At 37.2% G+C, this 19260-nt stretch overlaps 3 protein-coding genes across 5 annotated transcripts; 2 read left to right on the forward strand and 1 right to left on the reverse strand.

The window, feature by feature from the left end:
* The first annotated feature begins 372 nt into the window (after positions 1 to 372).
* LOC115622774 (adenylyl cyclase X E-like) lies at positions 373 to 6109 on the forward strand. The gene is made up of 11 exons (XM_030516830.1): positions 373 to 490; positions 547 to 687; positions 756 to 909; positions 1240 to 2455; positions 2512 to 2724; positions 3636 to 3882; positions 3943 to 4032; positions 4091 to 4359; positions 4424 to 4815; positions 4973 to 5194; positions 5256 to 6109. The coding sequence occupies exons 1-11, from the start codon at positions 389 to 391 to the stop codon at positions 6038 to 6040; spliced, it is 3831 nt and encodes a 1276-aa protein (XP_030372690.1). The 5' UTR covers positions 373 to 388; the 3' UTR covers positions 6041 to 6109.
* Positions 6110 to 6346: 237 nt separating this feature from the next.
* Positions 6347 to 16992, reverse strand: LOC115622540 (cytochrome b reductase 1). 3 transcript variants are annotated; one of them, XM_030516506.1, is made up of 4 exons: positions 16898 to 16992; positions 7435 to 7638; positions 6981 to 7344; positions 6347 to 6919 (listed from the first exon to the last, which is right to left on the reverse strand). In XM_030516506.1, the coding sequence occupies exons 2-4, from the start codon at positions 7625 to 7627 to the stop codon at positions 6757 to 6759; spliced, it is 720 nt and encodes a 239-aa protein (XP_030372366.1). In that variant the 5' UTR covers positions 7628 to 7638; positions 16898 to 16992; the 3' UTR covers positions 6347 to 6756. The 3 variants fall into 3 exon arrangements, with proteins under 3 accessions (XP_030372366.1, XP_030372365.1, XP_030372364.1); XM_030516505.1 differs by lacking the exon at positions 16898 to 16992 and adding an exon at positions 16294 to 16443; XM_030516504.1 differs by lacking the exon at positions 16898 to 16992 and adding an exon at positions 14104 to 14596.
* Positions 16993 to 17782: 790 nt separating this feature from the next.
* Positions 17783 to 19246, forward strand: LOC115622652 (elongator complex protein 5). The gene is made up of 3 exons (XM_030516661.1): positions 17783 to 17901; positions 17954 to 18647; positions 18704 to 19246. The coding sequence occupies exons 1-3, from the start codon at positions 17853 to 17855 to the stop codon at positions 18795 to 18797; spliced, it is 837 nt and encodes a 278-aa protein (XP_030372521.1). The 5' UTR covers positions 17783 to 17852; the 3' UTR covers positions 18798 to 19246.
* The last annotated feature ends 14 nt before the right edge of the window (positions 19247 to 19260 follow it).

Genomic DNA, 19260 nt, shown 5'->3' on the forward strand with positions numbered 1-19260 from the left:
GGAAAAGATAGCAAATTTTTAATCGTCTTAAACCGAGTGCGTATTAAAATAGATCCTGTTAAGCAAGAGCTAAGAACGTCCTTCTATGTGTTACATGTACACTCGCAAAAAACTAGTACCATTACCATTTGTACCTAAATGGGCATCATATTTTGTTTACTTCTTATCACAAAGGAACCTAATCAAAGGACCTCTAGACTTTTTCTGTAGTGGGCGGAAAAACAATACATATATATGCCGGCGGTATATATAAATTTCTTCGACAATTTCTAGAACATGAAGGTCACCTATCTGTAGAATAGAATAAAATGCCTAATTATTATATAGCAACAAGAGTTTCTATACTCAAACTAAATTCAAATATTGTTTTTTTTTTCCAGGCCGCATCATGGGCACAGATGAGAAAATCGAAGAAGACTTTTTGGATAATGCATCTTTTAATGGTGAATATATAACTGGAGAAAGGAAATTGGATTGGGAAGTTATGCGCGTAAGCTCAGTTTTCTGCCAGTCCGATTCTTTAATGTAATGTCACAAGATCTTTAGATTAAATGCAGCAATCTTGGATTGGAGAAATATTATAAGCGATATGATGAAAGAGTGATGGTATCAAATCTGGCCCTCTTTCAGTTCATTGTTGTGTCAATAATTTCTTTTCATATTGTATGTCTCTTATTAGGCGCTGTGGTAAGTGAATTGCGTAAATGAATTGGTTGAATAAGATAGTTATATCAACATATCCATATGCTGCGCAGGAACACAGTTTATCACTTATTCTGTATGCAGCTGCTTTATTTCTGGTGCCGGTAGCCCTCTTTATTAATTTCAAAGATACCAAGAAAGATAAGCGCATGCCACGGTGGCGCGTTATTTCAAGCTGGGTGGCTGCTCTGATACTGACATTTATGGGTATATCTTGACCCCAAAGTACCACTATGTTAGGATTTTGTGATAGATGTGAAAGGTAATGAAGACTCACTAAAATATAACCATTAAATAAATATATAGATATATAGTGCCTGACGCATAATCTTATCATAGTGGTACCTTTCTTCCAAGGGTGGTATAACATCTGTCTTCAATATCTATAGAAGGTGAATAGAACGAAAAAATAATAAATATTTTACAAGAGAGACTGTTCATTGTCCGAATCAAAATCACCTTCTAGTTGGTAATCGATCAGATGTTATCACACTCTTTTCTTTTAAGTACATTCCTCTCTAATCACACTATTTCCAGACATCGGTGTGGGTCTTTGGATATCTGATTATACCGGCATTGTGATTCCTTGTTACGATCACATTGTAGTAATATCGATATATCTTTTTCTACCCGTTCGCATCGTTAGCCGTTCAATTATCTTGGGCTTAGCTGTATCGTTACTTTACTTCGTTCACCTGATTTATGTTTATTGGAAAGCACAACGTTTACAATTGACGCACCTATTAGGTTATGCAATCTATCTCCTGTCGCTGAACCTTCTATCGACAATTTTCCCCCTTCTGCGCGAGTTCTATATGCGCCAAGTACTGTTGGGGCGCCGAAAACTCCTGCAAGAAAAATTTTTGCTATCAGCAGCAATGGAAAATGAGACAGCCCTAATAAATACGATACTGCCTCAACTAATTGCCGATACGCTGAAGGAAGATATCAGAAAGCGTATAGAGAAGAGAGGACGACGCAGCTCGTTGTGGCCTGTCCGTCGGACGCTATTTGTAGAGCCCCATTCAAATGTCTCCATCCTATCCGCTGACATCATGAATTACACTGCGCTTACCACCACTATGGAAGTTAAGGAATTGGTTATTTTCCTGCATGATCTTTTTGTCAGGTTCGATGTGGCTGCTGAGAAGAACGAGGTACAGCGCATTAAGTTTCTGGGCGATCGGTACACCTGCGTGGCCAGCATCCCAAAACCGAACCCGGCACATGCCAAATGCTGTGTGGACTTGGGCCTGGAGATGATCAGCATTGTCAGCGCTATAAGCGAGCGACGACAACTCATTATTGACATGCGCATCGGTGTGAACTCGGGGGAAATTGTTGCCGGGGTTATCGGCTCCATTAAATGGCAATATGATATTTGGTCACCAGATGTGGATATTGCCTATCGCTTGTCCGAGACGGGGAGAATCGGCAAAGTGCATGTTACAGAACGCACGTTAATGTTACTCGAAAATGAATACCTTTATAGCGAAGGCACTGAGCGAGCCAAGCAGGATCCGGTTTTCGTTCGGGACCTCATCAAAACATATTTGGTATCGAAAATGCGAGACTCTGTGCTAGACATACAAATAGAGGAATATGCCAGGCGTGACATTAAAGGGCCTTTGGCCAAATTGAGCGCAGGTACCATTCCTTTGAAAACAGACCTAGATATGTACAATGAGATACGCTTCAAGACAAAATCTAGTATGATTGAAGAAGTCGAAAACATGGCGTCGGGTCACGCAGGGTAAGCTAAAAAAAAGTGACGATATATACTATAGTGACGACATAAACAATTTTCAGATTTGCTCGTATATTTGACTTCTCGAAGAACTCCAAAAGTTCCGCCGAGGACAACCTCTTCAAATCGCGGGTTACCGCCGTTTTTTTGTTGTTTCGAAATGGAGAAGAAGAATGGAAGTTCATTAACGTACCGGATGTGCTTATGAAATACACGTGTTTCGCGGCAGTTGTTGCTGGCCTAATGATATTCCTTAAAATTGCAACCCAAGACTAGTAAGTAGTTGTATATAATTATAATTCCCGGTTATTTCTGTTCCCTGTACCCGAACGATAAAACAGCTATGGAGTTATCAAATTAGTCTGTTTTATACGCAGAGTATTACAAGTCATAAAAAGCCGTAATATTTTAAAAAGCTCCCATCGTTCTTAACGATAACTTATTTGATTATGAAGATATTTCAATTTTTATTCTCATGAGATTTTTGTAGTCTCTCAACAAAAAATAAATAAAATAAAATATCTACTATAGAAAAGATTAGTACAACAGATTTAGTATGCATAGTTGAATTGCTATAGAAACGGTACAGGGTATTCATGAGTCGGCTTGGACGACTTTAATATATATATTATACTCGTTTGTATATTGTGCCCTACACTGCATAGTCCAATGGTGCTACACCTAATTCTGTTTTTACACGGTTCTGATTTAACACGGTTTGAAGATTAAAAATTGTATATTTGGTGCACAATTTTATTCCATTTAACACGATTAAAAATGACATGATCAATGTCCTTTTTACACGGGTTTTTTACGCGACTTTTTCTGAAACCAATCTACCGTGTAAAAACAGAATTAGGTGTATATTGAGTTTGGGGTGATTGCTTATAACACCCAGAAGGATGAATGGTAACCACTTGTTATACCTAGCATACCCATAGTTTTTTTTTTTTTGACTCAGATCATTCTGAGCGATATAATTTAAAAATAGTGTTTGTTTCAAAAAATTGTTTAAAGCTATGGGAACCAATTGCACCTCTGATGGTTTTTGTAAGAAGGGTAAAAAATTCTTTCAAATGAATGGTTAGATAATAGTGGAACATTAGGACGACACAGTGAAGTGCACATATATAGCTTCGGTTCAGACGAAGATAACTTTTCAGCTCGCTTTTCAATTAATTCCTAGCACTAGGATAAAGCACACGAAGCAGTTATTATTAATGCTTGTCGTGTTGTTTATTATATTCGTGTGCGCTTTCTTTAAGAAATTCTGGACAATGTGTAGTCGAGTAGCTTTGTGGGATCTCCCAACATTTTTCCTGTGGCGCTGGCTTTATTTCGTATCTGACTTTATAGAACAGAAGCTAGTAGTTCGCCTGTTTCTGTGTTTTTTAATTTCAATGATTCTCTACTTAATGGCTACGAAACAAGTGGTAAGATACCCAGCTTTTTTCAAGTCTTATTAAAAGGTTAATGATTGCCATTCTTTTCAGATGGACTGTCGGTATAAAGCTTTCGAACTGGAACTGATTGAAGCTGCGCTTAGCAATACCATCCCAAAAGACATTTGCTTCCGACCCTGGGTATTTTCAGTTTTTCAATTCCCTTTTAGCCGAATAATGGAAGTCAAATAATTTGCAGGCCATCACCCATAATATCATCCTCGTAATTTTGATAACGTTCTGCTTCTTTAGCATGCCTCTGATCTTCAAACTTGCAGTCGGTCTCATACTCATAGGTGCGTACATCATCACAATAAATGTAACATATGACTTTGCCTATGAGCGTTCCGAGACGACGAATTGGTTCTTTCGTGCCGAGGCTGGACACACATGGTATGTGGTATCGATCTATCTACTGCTGATCCTGAAAATGCGGTACAACACATTTGCCAAGAAGTTTAATTACTAGTAAGGGTCGTGTCGATAGTATAGTCGCTCTAGTCGTTCGTTAATTTTACGTTATTTTTATTAGCATGCAATTGCGCTTTGAAGATGAGCAGAAAAGAACGGAAAACACAAACAAATCTATCAGAGTACTAATGGCCAACATCCTGCCCCTGCATGTGTGGGATATGTTTTTGGAGAAGCGGCGCAAGAACGAGTTTTTCTACGAACAAATAGATAAGGTTGCCGTTATGTTCGCTCAGATTGTCAGCGTTGATGTCGACCGGCTGGGACTGCGAGTCCTGAACGAGTTCATCTGCTACTTTGATGATCTTCTAGACCAGTTCCAGAGTAGATTCAAAATAGAGAAGATAAAAGTGGTCGGTTGGACTTATATGGCCGCCTGTGGTCTGGAGGTGGATCGAATTTCTGACCGTTCAAACACAACAATTGATGATGATGATGAAGATGATAACAGAAGTACCTTATGATTTCTTTACTCGCACCCGTTTCTTTCTTATTCTATTTTTTAGTTATCTCTCTCTCTCTCTCTCTCTCTCTCTCTCTCTCTCTCTCTCTCTCTCTCTCTCTCTCTCCAATCTCAATATAATGTATTATCATCTTTTAACGTTTGCAGGTAGTGTTCGTTTTGATATGGTTTTAGATAAAACAACTGATGATTGGTTCTCCGATCAAAGATCGTTAAAGCCACGGCAACATAAGTTTCTAAGACCGAACGACGAGTGCGTTCTCGTTCTGACTAAGTTCGCATTGGAACTGTTGCGGGGATCTCGAGAACTTTCAGCCAAGAATATGTTTTTAGAAAATGACAGAAATATTGGAGGATCGTTGAAAATCGGTGCGTTTTTCTACATCTTTCTTTCGCATTCACTAACCCGCTCAGTCGCTGTTTCACACAGGCATCTCCCACGGACCTGTCTCCGCTGGAGTGGTAGGCATTTCGAAACCGCACTATGATCTGTGGGGACATCCAGTTAACCTTGCCTCCGAAATGAGTAACACCGGTGTCTTAGATGCCATCCATGTGAGTGAGCGAACCGCAGTGGTTTTACGGCGCTATGACATCAGATGTGATTATCGCGGACAGACATCTTGTAAGAGTCTAGGCGAACTACCCACTTATTTGGTAGCAGTCGATGAAACCATGAACTTCATGCCTAACGTAGATGAGGACTTATATCCTGGTCAGTATATGGATGATAACGAGGATATGGAAATAGTTGACCGCTTGTCCGTCGACTCCAGGGACTCTTTGTTTTTGTCACCCACGGATTATATTTTGCACGCACAGAGCAGCGAGCCCGGACTGACGCTGCCATATTTAGAGGAAGAGGAAATTGGAGAAGAGGAGGACTTCGTTCAAACCTTAATCCCAAAAAGTGATTCCATTTATTCAACCAGTGGGTTGATTGTGAAAAGCTCGTTAATCAGTAAAAAATCACGACTCACATTATTCAATCAAAAGAAGGATAAAAGGAAACTTCGAGTGGATGAATCCCGTACCGTTACACAAATTTTGAGTGATGACGAGTCGGTACTAGATGACAATAACGAAGAGGATGTCGAGGAGGAACAGGTACGCGAAAAAGAGTCGGAAGAAATTAGCGAAGACCGAAATCGATTGCAAGGTGGTGCACCATATTTTTACATTGAAGATATTGATGAGGCCGAATCAGATGCTTAATAGCTGGGTACGTCCGGTTCATTATAAAAACTGGCTTTAAATAAAGGAGTAACAAAGTAGGAACCTTTAGCAACCAACTTTATTTAATTATATATTTTGATGTTTTTAATAATACGTCAATGGATCATTCGAAATCGGTTAACTATCATATAGCTGCTACAGAAACGATTGCTACAACAAAGTTCATTTTAGTTAAAAGGCTGAGACGACAAGAAGAGCGAGTAAGAAGTATACAATAATTTTTTGTGGTTTTTATCGATCGTAAAGGTATCCCCCCCTTCATACTCGTATGAAAATGTTTCGTAGTTATGGTTTAACATCATTTAGATGGTTTTTATTAGATAGTTTATATAACACATACGTACATATATGCTGCACACATTCCTAAACGCGGCCAGATATTTGGTTTATGTATATAATAATTGCTGTTACGTATTATAAATATATGTAATATTTAAAGCAATACAAGTAAAACATGCATGTCAACAATACAAATAGCATAAGTTAAACATTTTGTCATAGAAAACATTTTGAGAAAAAAGCACCACTCGGGTTTTTGTGCACAGTTTTGAACTAAAATTTCAAATATTAACAGCTGCTCGAGCCTGGTTGAGGGGACTCTCTTACTCTCTCTCTCTCTCTCTCTCTCTCTATCTCTCCTATCTTTTTCGCTCTCTTGCTGAAATGCCGTTGCTTCATTTTCCACTCAGAGCCGCCTACTGGTTGCTCGTGGACAGCAGGGCAGTATCCTCGGGCAAGGGTTTGCGTTTGTACGATGGCTCCGTGGCCAGGTAGACAACCAAGCAGCCAAAGATAACGTAAAGTACTCCGATGATGTTGGTCAGCACGCCGGAAGAGGGCAACTCGGAATAATTTGGACTGAAAGGGATAAAATGCCATTAAAAGGGGATGGCTATACCAATGCCTTTGATGCACTTACATGGCAAAGACGGCCTTCTCGGTGAGACCCATTAAAGCACTAGCAATAGCCAAGACGAAGCCAAACAATCCAAAGTAAATGTGGAGTGGCATTAACGCAATCTTGTAGTTCTCCTTCATGCCCGGCACCAAAAAGGCCATAAACCCGGCCACATACTGCAAACAGAAGATCAGCACAGCGGACAAGCCCAGCCACGAGTGCAGCGAATACATATTCGGTATCGGGGGATTGGCCAAGTTATGCGAATCGAAGACCGTCTTCAGCGCAATGACTGTCAAAATGAAGGCAGCCATGTGAATGCTGGCGTGGGTGAGCTTCAATGTCTTCTTGTTGGTTGTGCGAAAACCACGATAGATGAGTATGGCTAAATATAGTATCGTATAAAGAAGTTAATGTACAGATTAGTGGGCGTTATTAGGTTGCACCTTTTCCGCTGAACACCTCCCAAACTTACAGTTGCCATAGAGGAAGATGAAGCCAATGGTCATAAACAGCGGATGCCAGTTGAACTCCTGTTTTGGATTATCTGTGCCAGCTAAGCCACCGAAATGCTCTCCAATCCATGTGCCCACCAGCACGATCATGGTGAGGCCGCACAGCTGCGTCACCACATAAAGCACCTTAAAGTTAATCAGTGATGGATCCATATTGGTTTTGTCTAAGTGGAGAAATGGAAATTCGAAATAGTTTTCATTAATCATAAAACTACGTATGTATGTACAAGTATGCATGTATGTATGTCTATATATATCCAAACACGTGTGCTCTTTTCTAGCGCCAGCTGCCCAAATCTTATTTCATATTACGCATACGCTTCGTATGCCGCACATTCCAATGCTCGTATTAGAGGTGGGCATGAATGATGTTTTTAATCGATTATTTGACTAGAAAAAAAACATAAAATGCTGACTGGGTACGTACCAAGTAGTAGTCAATAGACCTCGATGCTTGTAAAAACAATATACATTTAGCAAATGTCAAAGCCCTCTAAAAAACAGTTTTGTTCTCTACACAAGCTATTATGTTTTTATCTATCGTGTAAGCAAAATGCTTGGTTACAGTTGAATATTCAAGCTTTTAGGCAGTTAATCAGAATTTTTGAAGAGCCTAGAGATTTATTAGTTTCTCAAAACAAATTTATGATCTCAAAAATATCAGTGAAATCGGAAATTTTCATAAAATGGATATTTTGAGACAACTGTATGCAACCAAACATTAATAAATCACAATTACAGATGCTTTCTATTGATATTTTTTAAAGTGGTCCAATCACTTTATTCATTTTTAAAATCGATTTGGTTATGCTCAATTATATTTTAACAATATAAAACATTGTAGAACTATAACGATCATTCTAAACCTTGTTAATTAATTATGATGTAGGCAAGTTTATTATTAAAACAAATTTCATTAATTGTCAATGGTTTATATTCGTATAAATGTGTCTTTAAGTAAGCTGTTTAGTGACTTTCTCATATCGAGTCAAAACATTAGAAAAGCGGGCCCATGCCCACCTCTAGTTCACAAACAAATATCGTAAGCATTAATAAGCTCGAAATCTTAATAGCATCTGCGGCATTAAAAGCTTAACTTCACATTAATTGTCGGCCCCTGACGATTGCGTCTCGCGCTGGGCCCGACGGCTGTCCATCATTGGATCTGACGTTTGTGCATTTTCAACATTGTTTCTGAATGATTTCATATCTGAGTATCAGCGATCGCAGCGTTTAACTCAATTAAAATTACATTCCAGCGATCACGACACATGAACTCTTGTCGTGGCTGAGTCGTCGCTACAAATTGCTGCTCTTTCCAGCAATCGTACGTTGTTTATTTATGCATCTCAATGGCTCAATGGAAACTGCAGCCCAGCTACTCGTAAGACAGTCGCCACAATTCGAAACCCGGCGAAAAACGATGCTCATTCACCATAAAGTGTATTTAATTACAAACAATAATCATAATGAGCACCCGTTGTGTTCAGATTACGTTCCAAGCGCTTTTCAGCAGCAGAAATTTGTAGAAATAAAATATGTAAGATTACTTCTATCATGATCATAAAATAGTGCGTGGGGAAAGGGAGGGGGAGCGGTCGGTATTACGAGCATGATAATGATCGCCCAAAAACAAAAAAAAAAAAACAAAAAATGAAACTGCCACGAATTCTTTCTTGTTGTCTCCCTTCTCAATCGTATACAGTCTATACTATATATTCTGAAATATTGGACAAAGATAATATGAGTCGCCCCTTATCGCATTGCTTGTAAACAATTTTTTCCCGCTTGTCTGTGGGCGCACAATAAAAAGAGAATACAAATTCGCCTTAAACGGCAGTTTCAATCTTTGTGTGATTACATTTTTATTTGCAACTGTTATTGCAGAAATTGCCAAAGAAATTAAAAATAGCTGACTAACATCAGGCGCAGCAGTTCTTTGATAAATGATCGAACGGATGACAAACTTCCACCGACAACGCAGATTGAATTTACATACTATAGATGATGAAAAGGAAACAAGTACATCGTACGTTACAGATTTTCGAGAAACATTCGGATGCCCTTTGGCGGAAGAATTATGCAATTGAACAGTCTTCTGAGCATTTAACCAAACGGATTAGCTTTCCTTTTGTAAATACAAAGCTAATGATAGAATTATTTTACAATTGGGTCTATTGTTCGTTTTTTTTTTTGTGACTTTATTTAACTAATGTCGAAAAACATAAATTAATCACAAAATATATTTCGACTTAACTCCCATTTCTGGGTACCAAATTTTCCAAATTTTTAAAAAAAAAATTTAAATACCCTAGAATGATTTTCTCTAAAAATGCACTGTTTTTTTTTATTCCAGAAATATTCATATTCACGTACATAGCTAAAGTTCAGGTGAGTTCAAAACAAAATTTTATATATATACGTCGTAAATGATAAAAAAAATGATTATTGAATTTTGCTTATGGGGTTACTTTTATGAATGATATGTGTTTTCGTTCCCATTTGTGTAATAAAACAAACACGGTTCGGAATATTTAATATCTAATTTGAAAAGTGAACTGGCAATTGCACAAATCGCAAACAAAGCCACACCCCTTCATATGAGTACAGCAGGTATTTCCATGTGTATGTAGAGGGCTTGGCATGAATGATCACTTGCAGTATTGGAACGTATTTAAAACCTGAGTAGATAAGTGCAATAAATATGCGAAAACACAACTTGATTTTTTTCAATAACTACGCTTTATTCGAATATTCGACTAAGGTTTTGGTCGGTTCTACAGTTCTGTTCAATTCCTACCAATGTCAAAAGCATTTGTTTTAACTAAAAAGAATACTTTCATCTCCGAATGCCATTATTAAGTGCTTCTAAGTTATTCTTAACTCAAGAAAGGGATGTATTCTTTTAATATATTTACTGAATATATTTATTTCCCTTCCACCAAATTTTCCAATACCAAAAGATTGATATTAAACATTTTTAAAAAGTACTGCTTTTCCGCGGAATAAACGTAAATATTCTACCAGTACAATTTTACTTTCAATTTTCAAGTTATTGGGCGAAAATGTATAAGGGCACTTTTAAGTACTCTAAGGTTTGTGAAAAGTGTATAAACAAGCAGAATAATAAATAATGTACATTATTAATCTGTACGAACAATCGATCCAGACTTGTTTGTTCATCCGTCCGTTCGTTCAGTTGGGTAAAGGTCTCGTAATCTCTAGGCAACACTAGTTTGCTCCACTTTTTCTGATTTAACGCTTTTTCCCTATTCCCCCCAACAGATTTCAGTTAAGCTAAGCGAACTACATTTTGTAGCATGTATTTAAATGGGTTGAATCTAAGAAAAGTTAGGAAACCACTTTACACAATTCCCCTAAACTGTTGTTTTTTAAGTGCTTTTTGGTGCAGAATATTTCACTTTCGGGCCTGCTTGTAAAAATTGTATATATTTGTTTACATAATATTTACTGTGTATTACGGTCATAGCCATATATAAACTGTTATAGGTAGAATCGGCTTCTAAATGTCGTTTCTTCTTGTTTACTTTCGAGCCAATAAAAATAGTTGTACACGCAATTGTAGTGAAATTTTAATACTTTCCAAACGAACTAGACCGCACACCTCTTAGGTCTGTATCAGTTTTAAGACGCGACTGAATTTATAATTTAGTTCTCGCACACCTTCACCTTAAATGAACATTTTCGTGTCAATGGCTTGGCAAAAAAAAACGAAATAAAACCTTGGTATATGCCATATGGAGAGTTCTTGCGCTGCAATTAGGGCTCAACAGCATTCTAGATAAGAAGACGGCAGCCTGGAAATATAAACCCTCCACACATGCACATATCTAAACACAATTTATCAGTTAACATGTCTATGTCTCTCTTCTTTTTTCTTTTTTTTTGGCATGTCAACGATATTTTAATTGAAGCAAACTGCAAATAGTGCCAAGAAATTTGCTTAATTAAAATGCGGAACGGAGTGATTGTACTTAAATGCAAATGTCAATTGTTCTTGTTGCTGTTGTTGTTATTGTTGTTGTCATTATTATTATTGTTGTTGCCCCTCCCGTTCCCCTTTCTTTTGGCCACGTTTTTGTCCACGCTTCGCTCGAACGCCAAAGTTACTTAACATTTGATAGGCAGTTTTTTTTTAGTTCGACAGTGAAAATTGTTTGTAGTTGGCATATTAATTATGATGGGGTACATAGTTTATAAATAAAATGTGCATTTTCATTAACACAGTTAAGTAGGTGTGTAATTTTCTATGGGCCAGTAAAGTTGTTGTTGACTAGCAAAGCGTTGCAACTGATCGTGCGCAAAATTTGAAGTGCAAATCTACATAAAAGTAAAATTTATGTTTTGTTTTTTTTTTTCTTTTTTGAAGCTGCGACACGACTTCTTCGAAAGAGCGTAAAAAGCGTAAATGCAGCAAAACTAAAGCCAACAAGCCAAAAAGTAAAAAGGAAAACAAAAGCAGAAACAGAAACAGAAACAAACATACAATTACATGTACAGTTCTCTTTTGCTATGGAGAAACATAATTACGAATAATTAAATGATAGAAGAGGAGTTTTTACTTTTCTGAAAACGTAATCTCTCAATATGGTAAGTTAACTTAACCTAAATAGTTAAGTAGCTGAAACTTTAACGCATCACTCTCTTGTCTACGCAGAGTTTGTCAGTCACAGAAGATTGTTTCAGAGCGGGAATAAAAAAGTAGTGAATAAATTTTCTTTTAGGCAGCCTCTTACAATAGTCACTAACATAATAGTGCAACATAAAAGAATACTATATAGTACTTAATTTTTGTTGACATAATTGAATTCAATCATAAGTAGTTTTTATTCAACATCCTTGTGATGCATTTGCTTAAAAATGTGTTCATGTATTGTGAAAAATAATCGACTTAAAGTTTAAAGGCGTGCTATTCCGACTATTTACTATCCTGTATCCACCCTATTACCTACAGCCCTTCAGAAAAAATTTGAATCAGCAGTCATCATACACATACATACGAGTGGCGCTATTATTATTTTATGTACATTTCTTGCTATAGCTTTCTGGTATTTCCTTTCAACCTTCGTGGCAGGGTATACAAATATATTCGGCTAGTCCAAATGTCTCTGAGCAATCATTTAATCAATTAATTTGTGACTAATTCTGTTACCAATAGACATATTGCCTCTCATTCCTATTCAAATTGTCTTTGAATTTCGATTCATAAAGCCAAGAATAAGATTTTAGCAGAAATATCTTCCAAGACAAAAAGTTTATTATCGCAAAACATAACATCATTTTTATGTTGTTACTAAATTGTTATCAATGTGGAAATATATTTTAATATTAAGGCACACTTTATTATCTATGTAGCAAATATTTGATGACAATATTTACTTGAAAGATAGATAGTTTGTAGGGCACCATGTTGATACACTTTTGGTATCTTATATTTGCTTTGAAAAAATATACATAGTTTCTAATACATATTGCGAGAATTAAGGAGGAAATATACGTGTATAATATAGATTTCGAACATAACACTTTTTGACAGATATGAGTGGTATTTCAGCAATTGATTTAGACCTGTAACATCTTAAGTCGAATAGCTTATCACAATTTGTAAATAATAATCAAACATTCGTGAGTCTACATTTAAAAATTGTAATATAGATTAATCTGTAGAAAATTTACGTCATTTGAATACCATATTTATAAATTATTTATTTTATTTTTATACTTGATCACTACTCAATGAATTAAAATGAGTTTTTCCAACTAACATTCTTCTCAAAAAATAAATGAAAACACTAGCCCATACTTATTTAATTCTTTATACATACATCTGAAATTGGAAAAAAAAAATTTAATTGTTTTTTCTGTGATAATTTGGCCAAACAATTTGATATTAATGCCACATTCCTAAACAACGTCTCAGCCAGTTAGAAATCATTCCATAAACATTTGAACGAATTTTCAATAGATTTTTAAAAATCATGCCCTAATCAAGGTAATACCTTTTTGTGAAAGGCCACGAACGTCACTTTCGGATTTTTTGGTTGGTTTGGCACAAATAATAAGTTCAAGATACTTGAGATCGCAAAATTGACTGATAAGTAATGAAATGCAAAAAAAGCTTATATCTGCCTGCAATACATGTCGGTACAGGTGGTTTAGGAACTATTCTGCTTTTAGCTCCTGTTTACTGAATGGTACAGTTTTTCAGTACATCAAATGGCTCTTCATACCGACAATGCACTGTAGGTGTAGACACATAAAAATGTTAAAAACTAAAGTGAAATTATTTGTATGTTGGTGCAGACGATGGATGCTTTGACGATTGCATTCGCTTGAGCTTGCCTTGTCTGCCTCTTTCATCTGTCTGTTTGTCTATCTGTCCATCCGCTTGTCTGGTTGTCTCTCTATGTACATTCGTCTGTCTTATGTGCGTTTTGTTATAACTTTTACTTGCAACTAAAATGTGCACACACGAATACTTATGAATACTTTATGTGTATGGCGGCCAACTTGTTGATTTTGCTTTGCACATGAAATCAAAGTTAAAGCCAAAGCCAAAGCCATTCACTCCATAGTTAATGGCAATGTTGTTATTGCTGTTGTTGTACCTTTATTAGTGGCCGCACTTGCATTGGTTGTCTGCACTTGTTCTGCAATGGCTGTTGTTGTTGTTGTTGCAGCTGGAGTTTTGGTAGTGGATTGCTTAGGCTCTGTCGCCGTGCCATTATTTTCGCCATTTGTAGCTGCAGCCGCTAAGGTTGGCGCCACAGTCATGATCGTGGTCTTTACTTCCACCACAGCGGGCTCCGCCTTGGCATCGGAGCTTGCCGCCACAGCCTGCTGCTCAACATCCAAATTGCTCGACATTTTAGCCTAACTAAAGCACTTTGTTATTAATTTCTATTACTTTCTTTGAAACACACTGTGGCCACTTGGTCTGTGCTTTATGACCAGAAATCAATATGCAGAGAGTGTTAAATGCGCCTGTGATTCGTATTACAAGCGTTAATTACATGCAACAGTAACAGTAATAGTAACAAAAACGCATGCTAATTACGCGACAACAACAACACACGCACACTCCACTCGAATAGTTCCGAAAGCGCGAATATGTGTTCCACACTCTTTAACGTGCAATGCGCAACTGAGTTTAAAATTTTTACTGTCAGCTCTGGGCGGCCCCCAACAGTTGTTTACCGCTTCGCGCGGTAGAAAAAAAGCTTTCGGAGCACAAAATTATCGCATGAGATTTCACCACAAAGTTTGTTTTCAGTTGGTCCATGTCTATAACGATATAGATCTAACTATACCCATATATACCCAATACTTTGAATGATCGACCATTTAAAACATATACATACATTCTCTTTGAACTAATTTGATAAAATATACGTACTTACGAGTATTGGAACTGCGAGTTTTTGATGCACTTCGCATACCTATTTGTTTCGATACGCACCTAATGCACATTGGCATGCAAGATACGTCCTATGTGTTGAATTTCTTACCCTACACCCAAACCTGGGGAGGGTACATTAATTTTTTTATAATTTCTGCACAATATTCCATGAATTTTTTTGTTCCTTCTGTACAATCCCCTCGACGTGGGCTAGAGCTAGAGCTGCCAAACCATTCCAAAACATTCCACATATGAATATATGTTAAGGAATATCTAGTTCTCTTCCTCTACATGCGCACTTTCAAGGGAGTAGATGGATAACTAGAAGTTAAAGCCGACTTCATATTTTATGAAACATAATCAAAACCAAATTTCCGCGAAGCGTGTAAATTAAGTTTAAATATGTTCAAAAAGTCCAGAAGGCTTCACTTAAAAACTAGTATGTATAGCCTTTTACCCTTTGTGTACAGCCTATAAATATATAGGAATCTCTCTCGCTTTAAAGTTAGAAAAAGGTCAAAATCCTAGTTTTACGCGAAACTGACGCAACACCCCAACAAATTTTGTTAAAAAAGTTTGTTTTTATTGAACAAAAAAAAAAAAAATGGTTTATACCATTTTTAATGTACATGTGCCGCTTTTATTATTCTTATCTGCATAACCCTTAACGGACGCATACTGGCCCGGGACAGATTCGTGGGTTCGAAAAACATGTTTATCATCTGGTAGATAATAATTTCTTGCGATTTTGTTACAATATATTTGAAGAATTATTTTTTAACTCTCATGGACAACTACATCTTATAGACGTTTCTTAAGTACATACTATGTGCAGTAAGTCACACCTTTTTAATTTTCAAAGATTCTATCTTAAAAATTTAATGCAATTGTAGAATTTACATAGTATTTAAAAACACGGAGTATTACATATGCTCGATATGGAAAAAATAATAAGAACACAATTCTGTCTATTCCAAATGTTAGTGATATTAATGCAATATGTTTGATCAAATAATGTAGCCAGCTGCGCAAAAAAAGATTATACTCATAGAATATCCCATAGGCGAGCATCGGCACTGGTTTTGGTGCGGGTTCATGGGAATAGGAGAGGGAGATATACATATGTACAAAAGTATGTATGTATGTCTCTCTGCGGTGTCAGGCACTGGCCGGGTCGCTAACACACCCACACAGAAGGCAAGTTAAAGGTTTTGTTTTTCGTATTGTTTCGCATTCCTTTGCCTTAATGAGCGCCCGAGTCGTCTTTATTCTAGCTCTGAGCTGCATTTCAATTAAAAGCTCTAACCACATTGTATATGCACAACAATAATTCACTTGCATTTTGCGCAATTGCTGCCAAACGATTTAATAAATTCACAACAACACCTTATTAACTTACACAGTGAGCGCAACATGGCGTATGCTTGATGCCGTTCTTCGTATTTAAGTCAGAGCTGTATTTGTTTTTTCTGAATGATTAAGCGGCTTATCAGTCGCAACAAACAAAGAGCAATGGGAAATAAATGTCTATATGCTTTAAGATAACTTTTGTTTTCAATTTCACTGTCGACGTCACTTGTTGAGGTTAATACGTCTTTGTACGTTGCAGGATGTACAGGATATGATGAAAGCTGTTGCTGCTGTAGCCGTGCTGGAGGCTGCTGTCGTCAACAGATGAAAAAGAACGAGAACATCAACGAAATTGTCGACATATGGCAGTGAAAATGTCTGCAAAGGCAGTTTAATAGAGTGGGGCGGGGTGGGGTTATTAAACACTCAGCTAGGGAGCTGCACACAAAAGTGAGCTTTTTAAGCTTCAAAGCACCTAACACAGTCAGCAGCTGTTGGAGCCAACATGTATACACACACACACACACACACACACACTTGAGCCACTTGTTGGATACTAGATATTCAGCGCATAAATACATACAAACCAAACTATAACGTGGACTAAGTAAAAAGCAACTACAATTCATCATTTATTTGTTCAAAAAACTCACCAACTTCTCACAATGCAATAGAATAAATAAAATTTAGCAATTTTCGTTGCTTTAAAATACAACAATCAGAGCACCAAGCGAAATTTTCGGCAACTCGCGTTCACAACAAACCACAACAGACGAGTGAAAGAAGAAGCAGACAACTCATCGACGTCGACAGTAAGAATAAGATCATTAAAGAGAGCAGCGACAAAAACAAAACTCACACCAGCAACAGTTCAAGGTTGTACTTTCTTTGCATTTTCAGCCTTTGTTGCTTTTGGGTCGGGTGACAAATTAATAACACGCATAATTACAAACGCACCCCCATGTATACATAATACATACATATGTATATATATTTACAAAATACATTAGTCCAGTCGATTGTGAAAACGGCGGCAGTATTAAATATCAACTACAACCATGGTCAAAAGAGAGAAGGTATGGCTTTAAAAGCTGTAACCTTTTGCTCTCGCTGCGCAAGTACGTCATAATGCATTTGAGGTAGCCACGTACGATTTCAAAACTTTAAATCCAACATCTGTCTAATTTTGCAACTATTTTACTTAAAACTTCGAGTAAATAAATAACTTTACCAATTGTACACTCTGCTTACATCAAGTACAGGTCTCCGCCCATTCATACATTTTAGTTTCTTTGTACCATGAACAAAACTACTCCTGCGATTTGGCGCTCAATGATTTTCTCGCAGCGTTGCCAGATAAAACATTTTAGAGTGCGCATAACTGCGATTAAATTAGATAACACCATGTAAGATATAAATATTAATACGATTTTTGGAATTTTTGTTTTAAATTTTTTTAAATTATTAAGTTGAAATTTTTCTGCAAGGTGGCCACACAGAAAAATGTTGAGCACCTCACGGGCTCTGGCAACACTACAAATATAACCAAACAAAAATCAGTTTAATTGTGTTTAAGCGCAAATAAATGCAACATATTACCGTCACAAAATGCTCTCCAATTTATTAATAACAAATCAAAAATTTGTGCTCATTATTGGTAACTATAAATATGCAAATGCATGAGTGGTTATTTAATTTACACATTTCAGATGAAACCAATCGCGAGCGCATTGCACAAAAGTTCATTGGTCAACTGCTGCACGAGCAGGGGCAGGAGGTGGGCAGCATTAAGACCTTGCCAATTGGCATGCAACTGCAGCACGTGGCCAGCTATGAAGCGCTTTTAAATGAAATTACAAACAACAATAATAATAACAACAATAGTAGCGTCGGTGCTGGCGGCAACAACAGCAGTAGTGAGGAATCATCGACTTTAAAAAATGGCTACAATATAATAATGCCTACTTTGGCCGATTTATTGTGCTATCAAACACCCGCATATATCTTTGAATTTCTCAACAAACTTCGTCGTGCGGAGCATGTGCGTCGCATCTTTCTCTGGGCATCACCACAACATCTCCAGTATGAGCATGCGGCCTACATTCTAGCATGCTGCGAATATTTGGCCGAATTAGTGCTTCATCTAGAGACGGAGACAACGCTGTCGCTTATATCCCGTAAGGTGGGCGGCGGTGTGAGCAACAGACGCTACGCATGCCAGATGACCAAAACACAATTTCAAGTGACCCCACTGGCGGTAACAGCAGATTCTCAAATTTCACCGCAGCCAGCGCACATGGATGAAGTGAAGCCCATCGATAGTGGTGGCGGAAGCACCTTCAAAATCGAGCTCGACGAGGATGAGGTGGTAGCCCGCAATGCGCTCACTATGCCATACGAGCGGTAAGATTAGCTATCTAAAAGAAAGTTCAGCTTATTAGAATTATCTATATTTGCAGCACCAGCGAGCCAGCCGAGGGAAACATTATTTACACGCCTGATGCAGCCGATGACTTCGACGAGGAGGATCCCGATGAGGATCTGTGCATCTAATGCGTCAATCCAAGGCGCAAACGCAAGTACAAAAATGGCATTGGCTTTAAAAACAGCGTTACCTAGAAAATTCCGCCCCAACAAATAACCACATACATAAACTTCATGTTGCAAGATTTCAAAAATTTATTACACTAGCAAAAATGTCGCAGTTTTAAATTGTGGCATTGTATGTACAAGAGACGAAAAAACGTTGTTGGTGCAACTTAAATGCTATATAACTTGTTGGCAATACTCCTGTTTAAAAAAAACATAAACAATAACTGTCGAATGGCGCTAGATCGTTACATTATATCACATTCTATAAGAAACAAGAAGAAGTAAGAATAAAAAGACATTTAAGTGCTTGATTAAGAGACCAAGTGAGCAAAAATGTGCATTGAGTGATTGAATTTAATTGGAGTATTAAAAAAGATATTTCTGATTCAAAATATCTTGTTAGAAACATACACCCACTCACGTA

This window comes from Scaptodrosophila lebanonensis, unplaced genomic scaffold (genome assembly GCF_003285725.1).
Source record: "Scaptodrosophila lebanonensis strain 11010-0011.00,11010-0021.00 unplaced genomic scaffold, SlebRS2 tig00000043-arrow-pilon, whole genome shotgun sequence".
In the NCBI taxonomy this organism is placed as follows: Eukaryota; Metazoa; Arthropoda; class Insecta; order Diptera; family Drosophilidae; genus Scaptodrosophila; species Scaptodrosophila lebanonensis.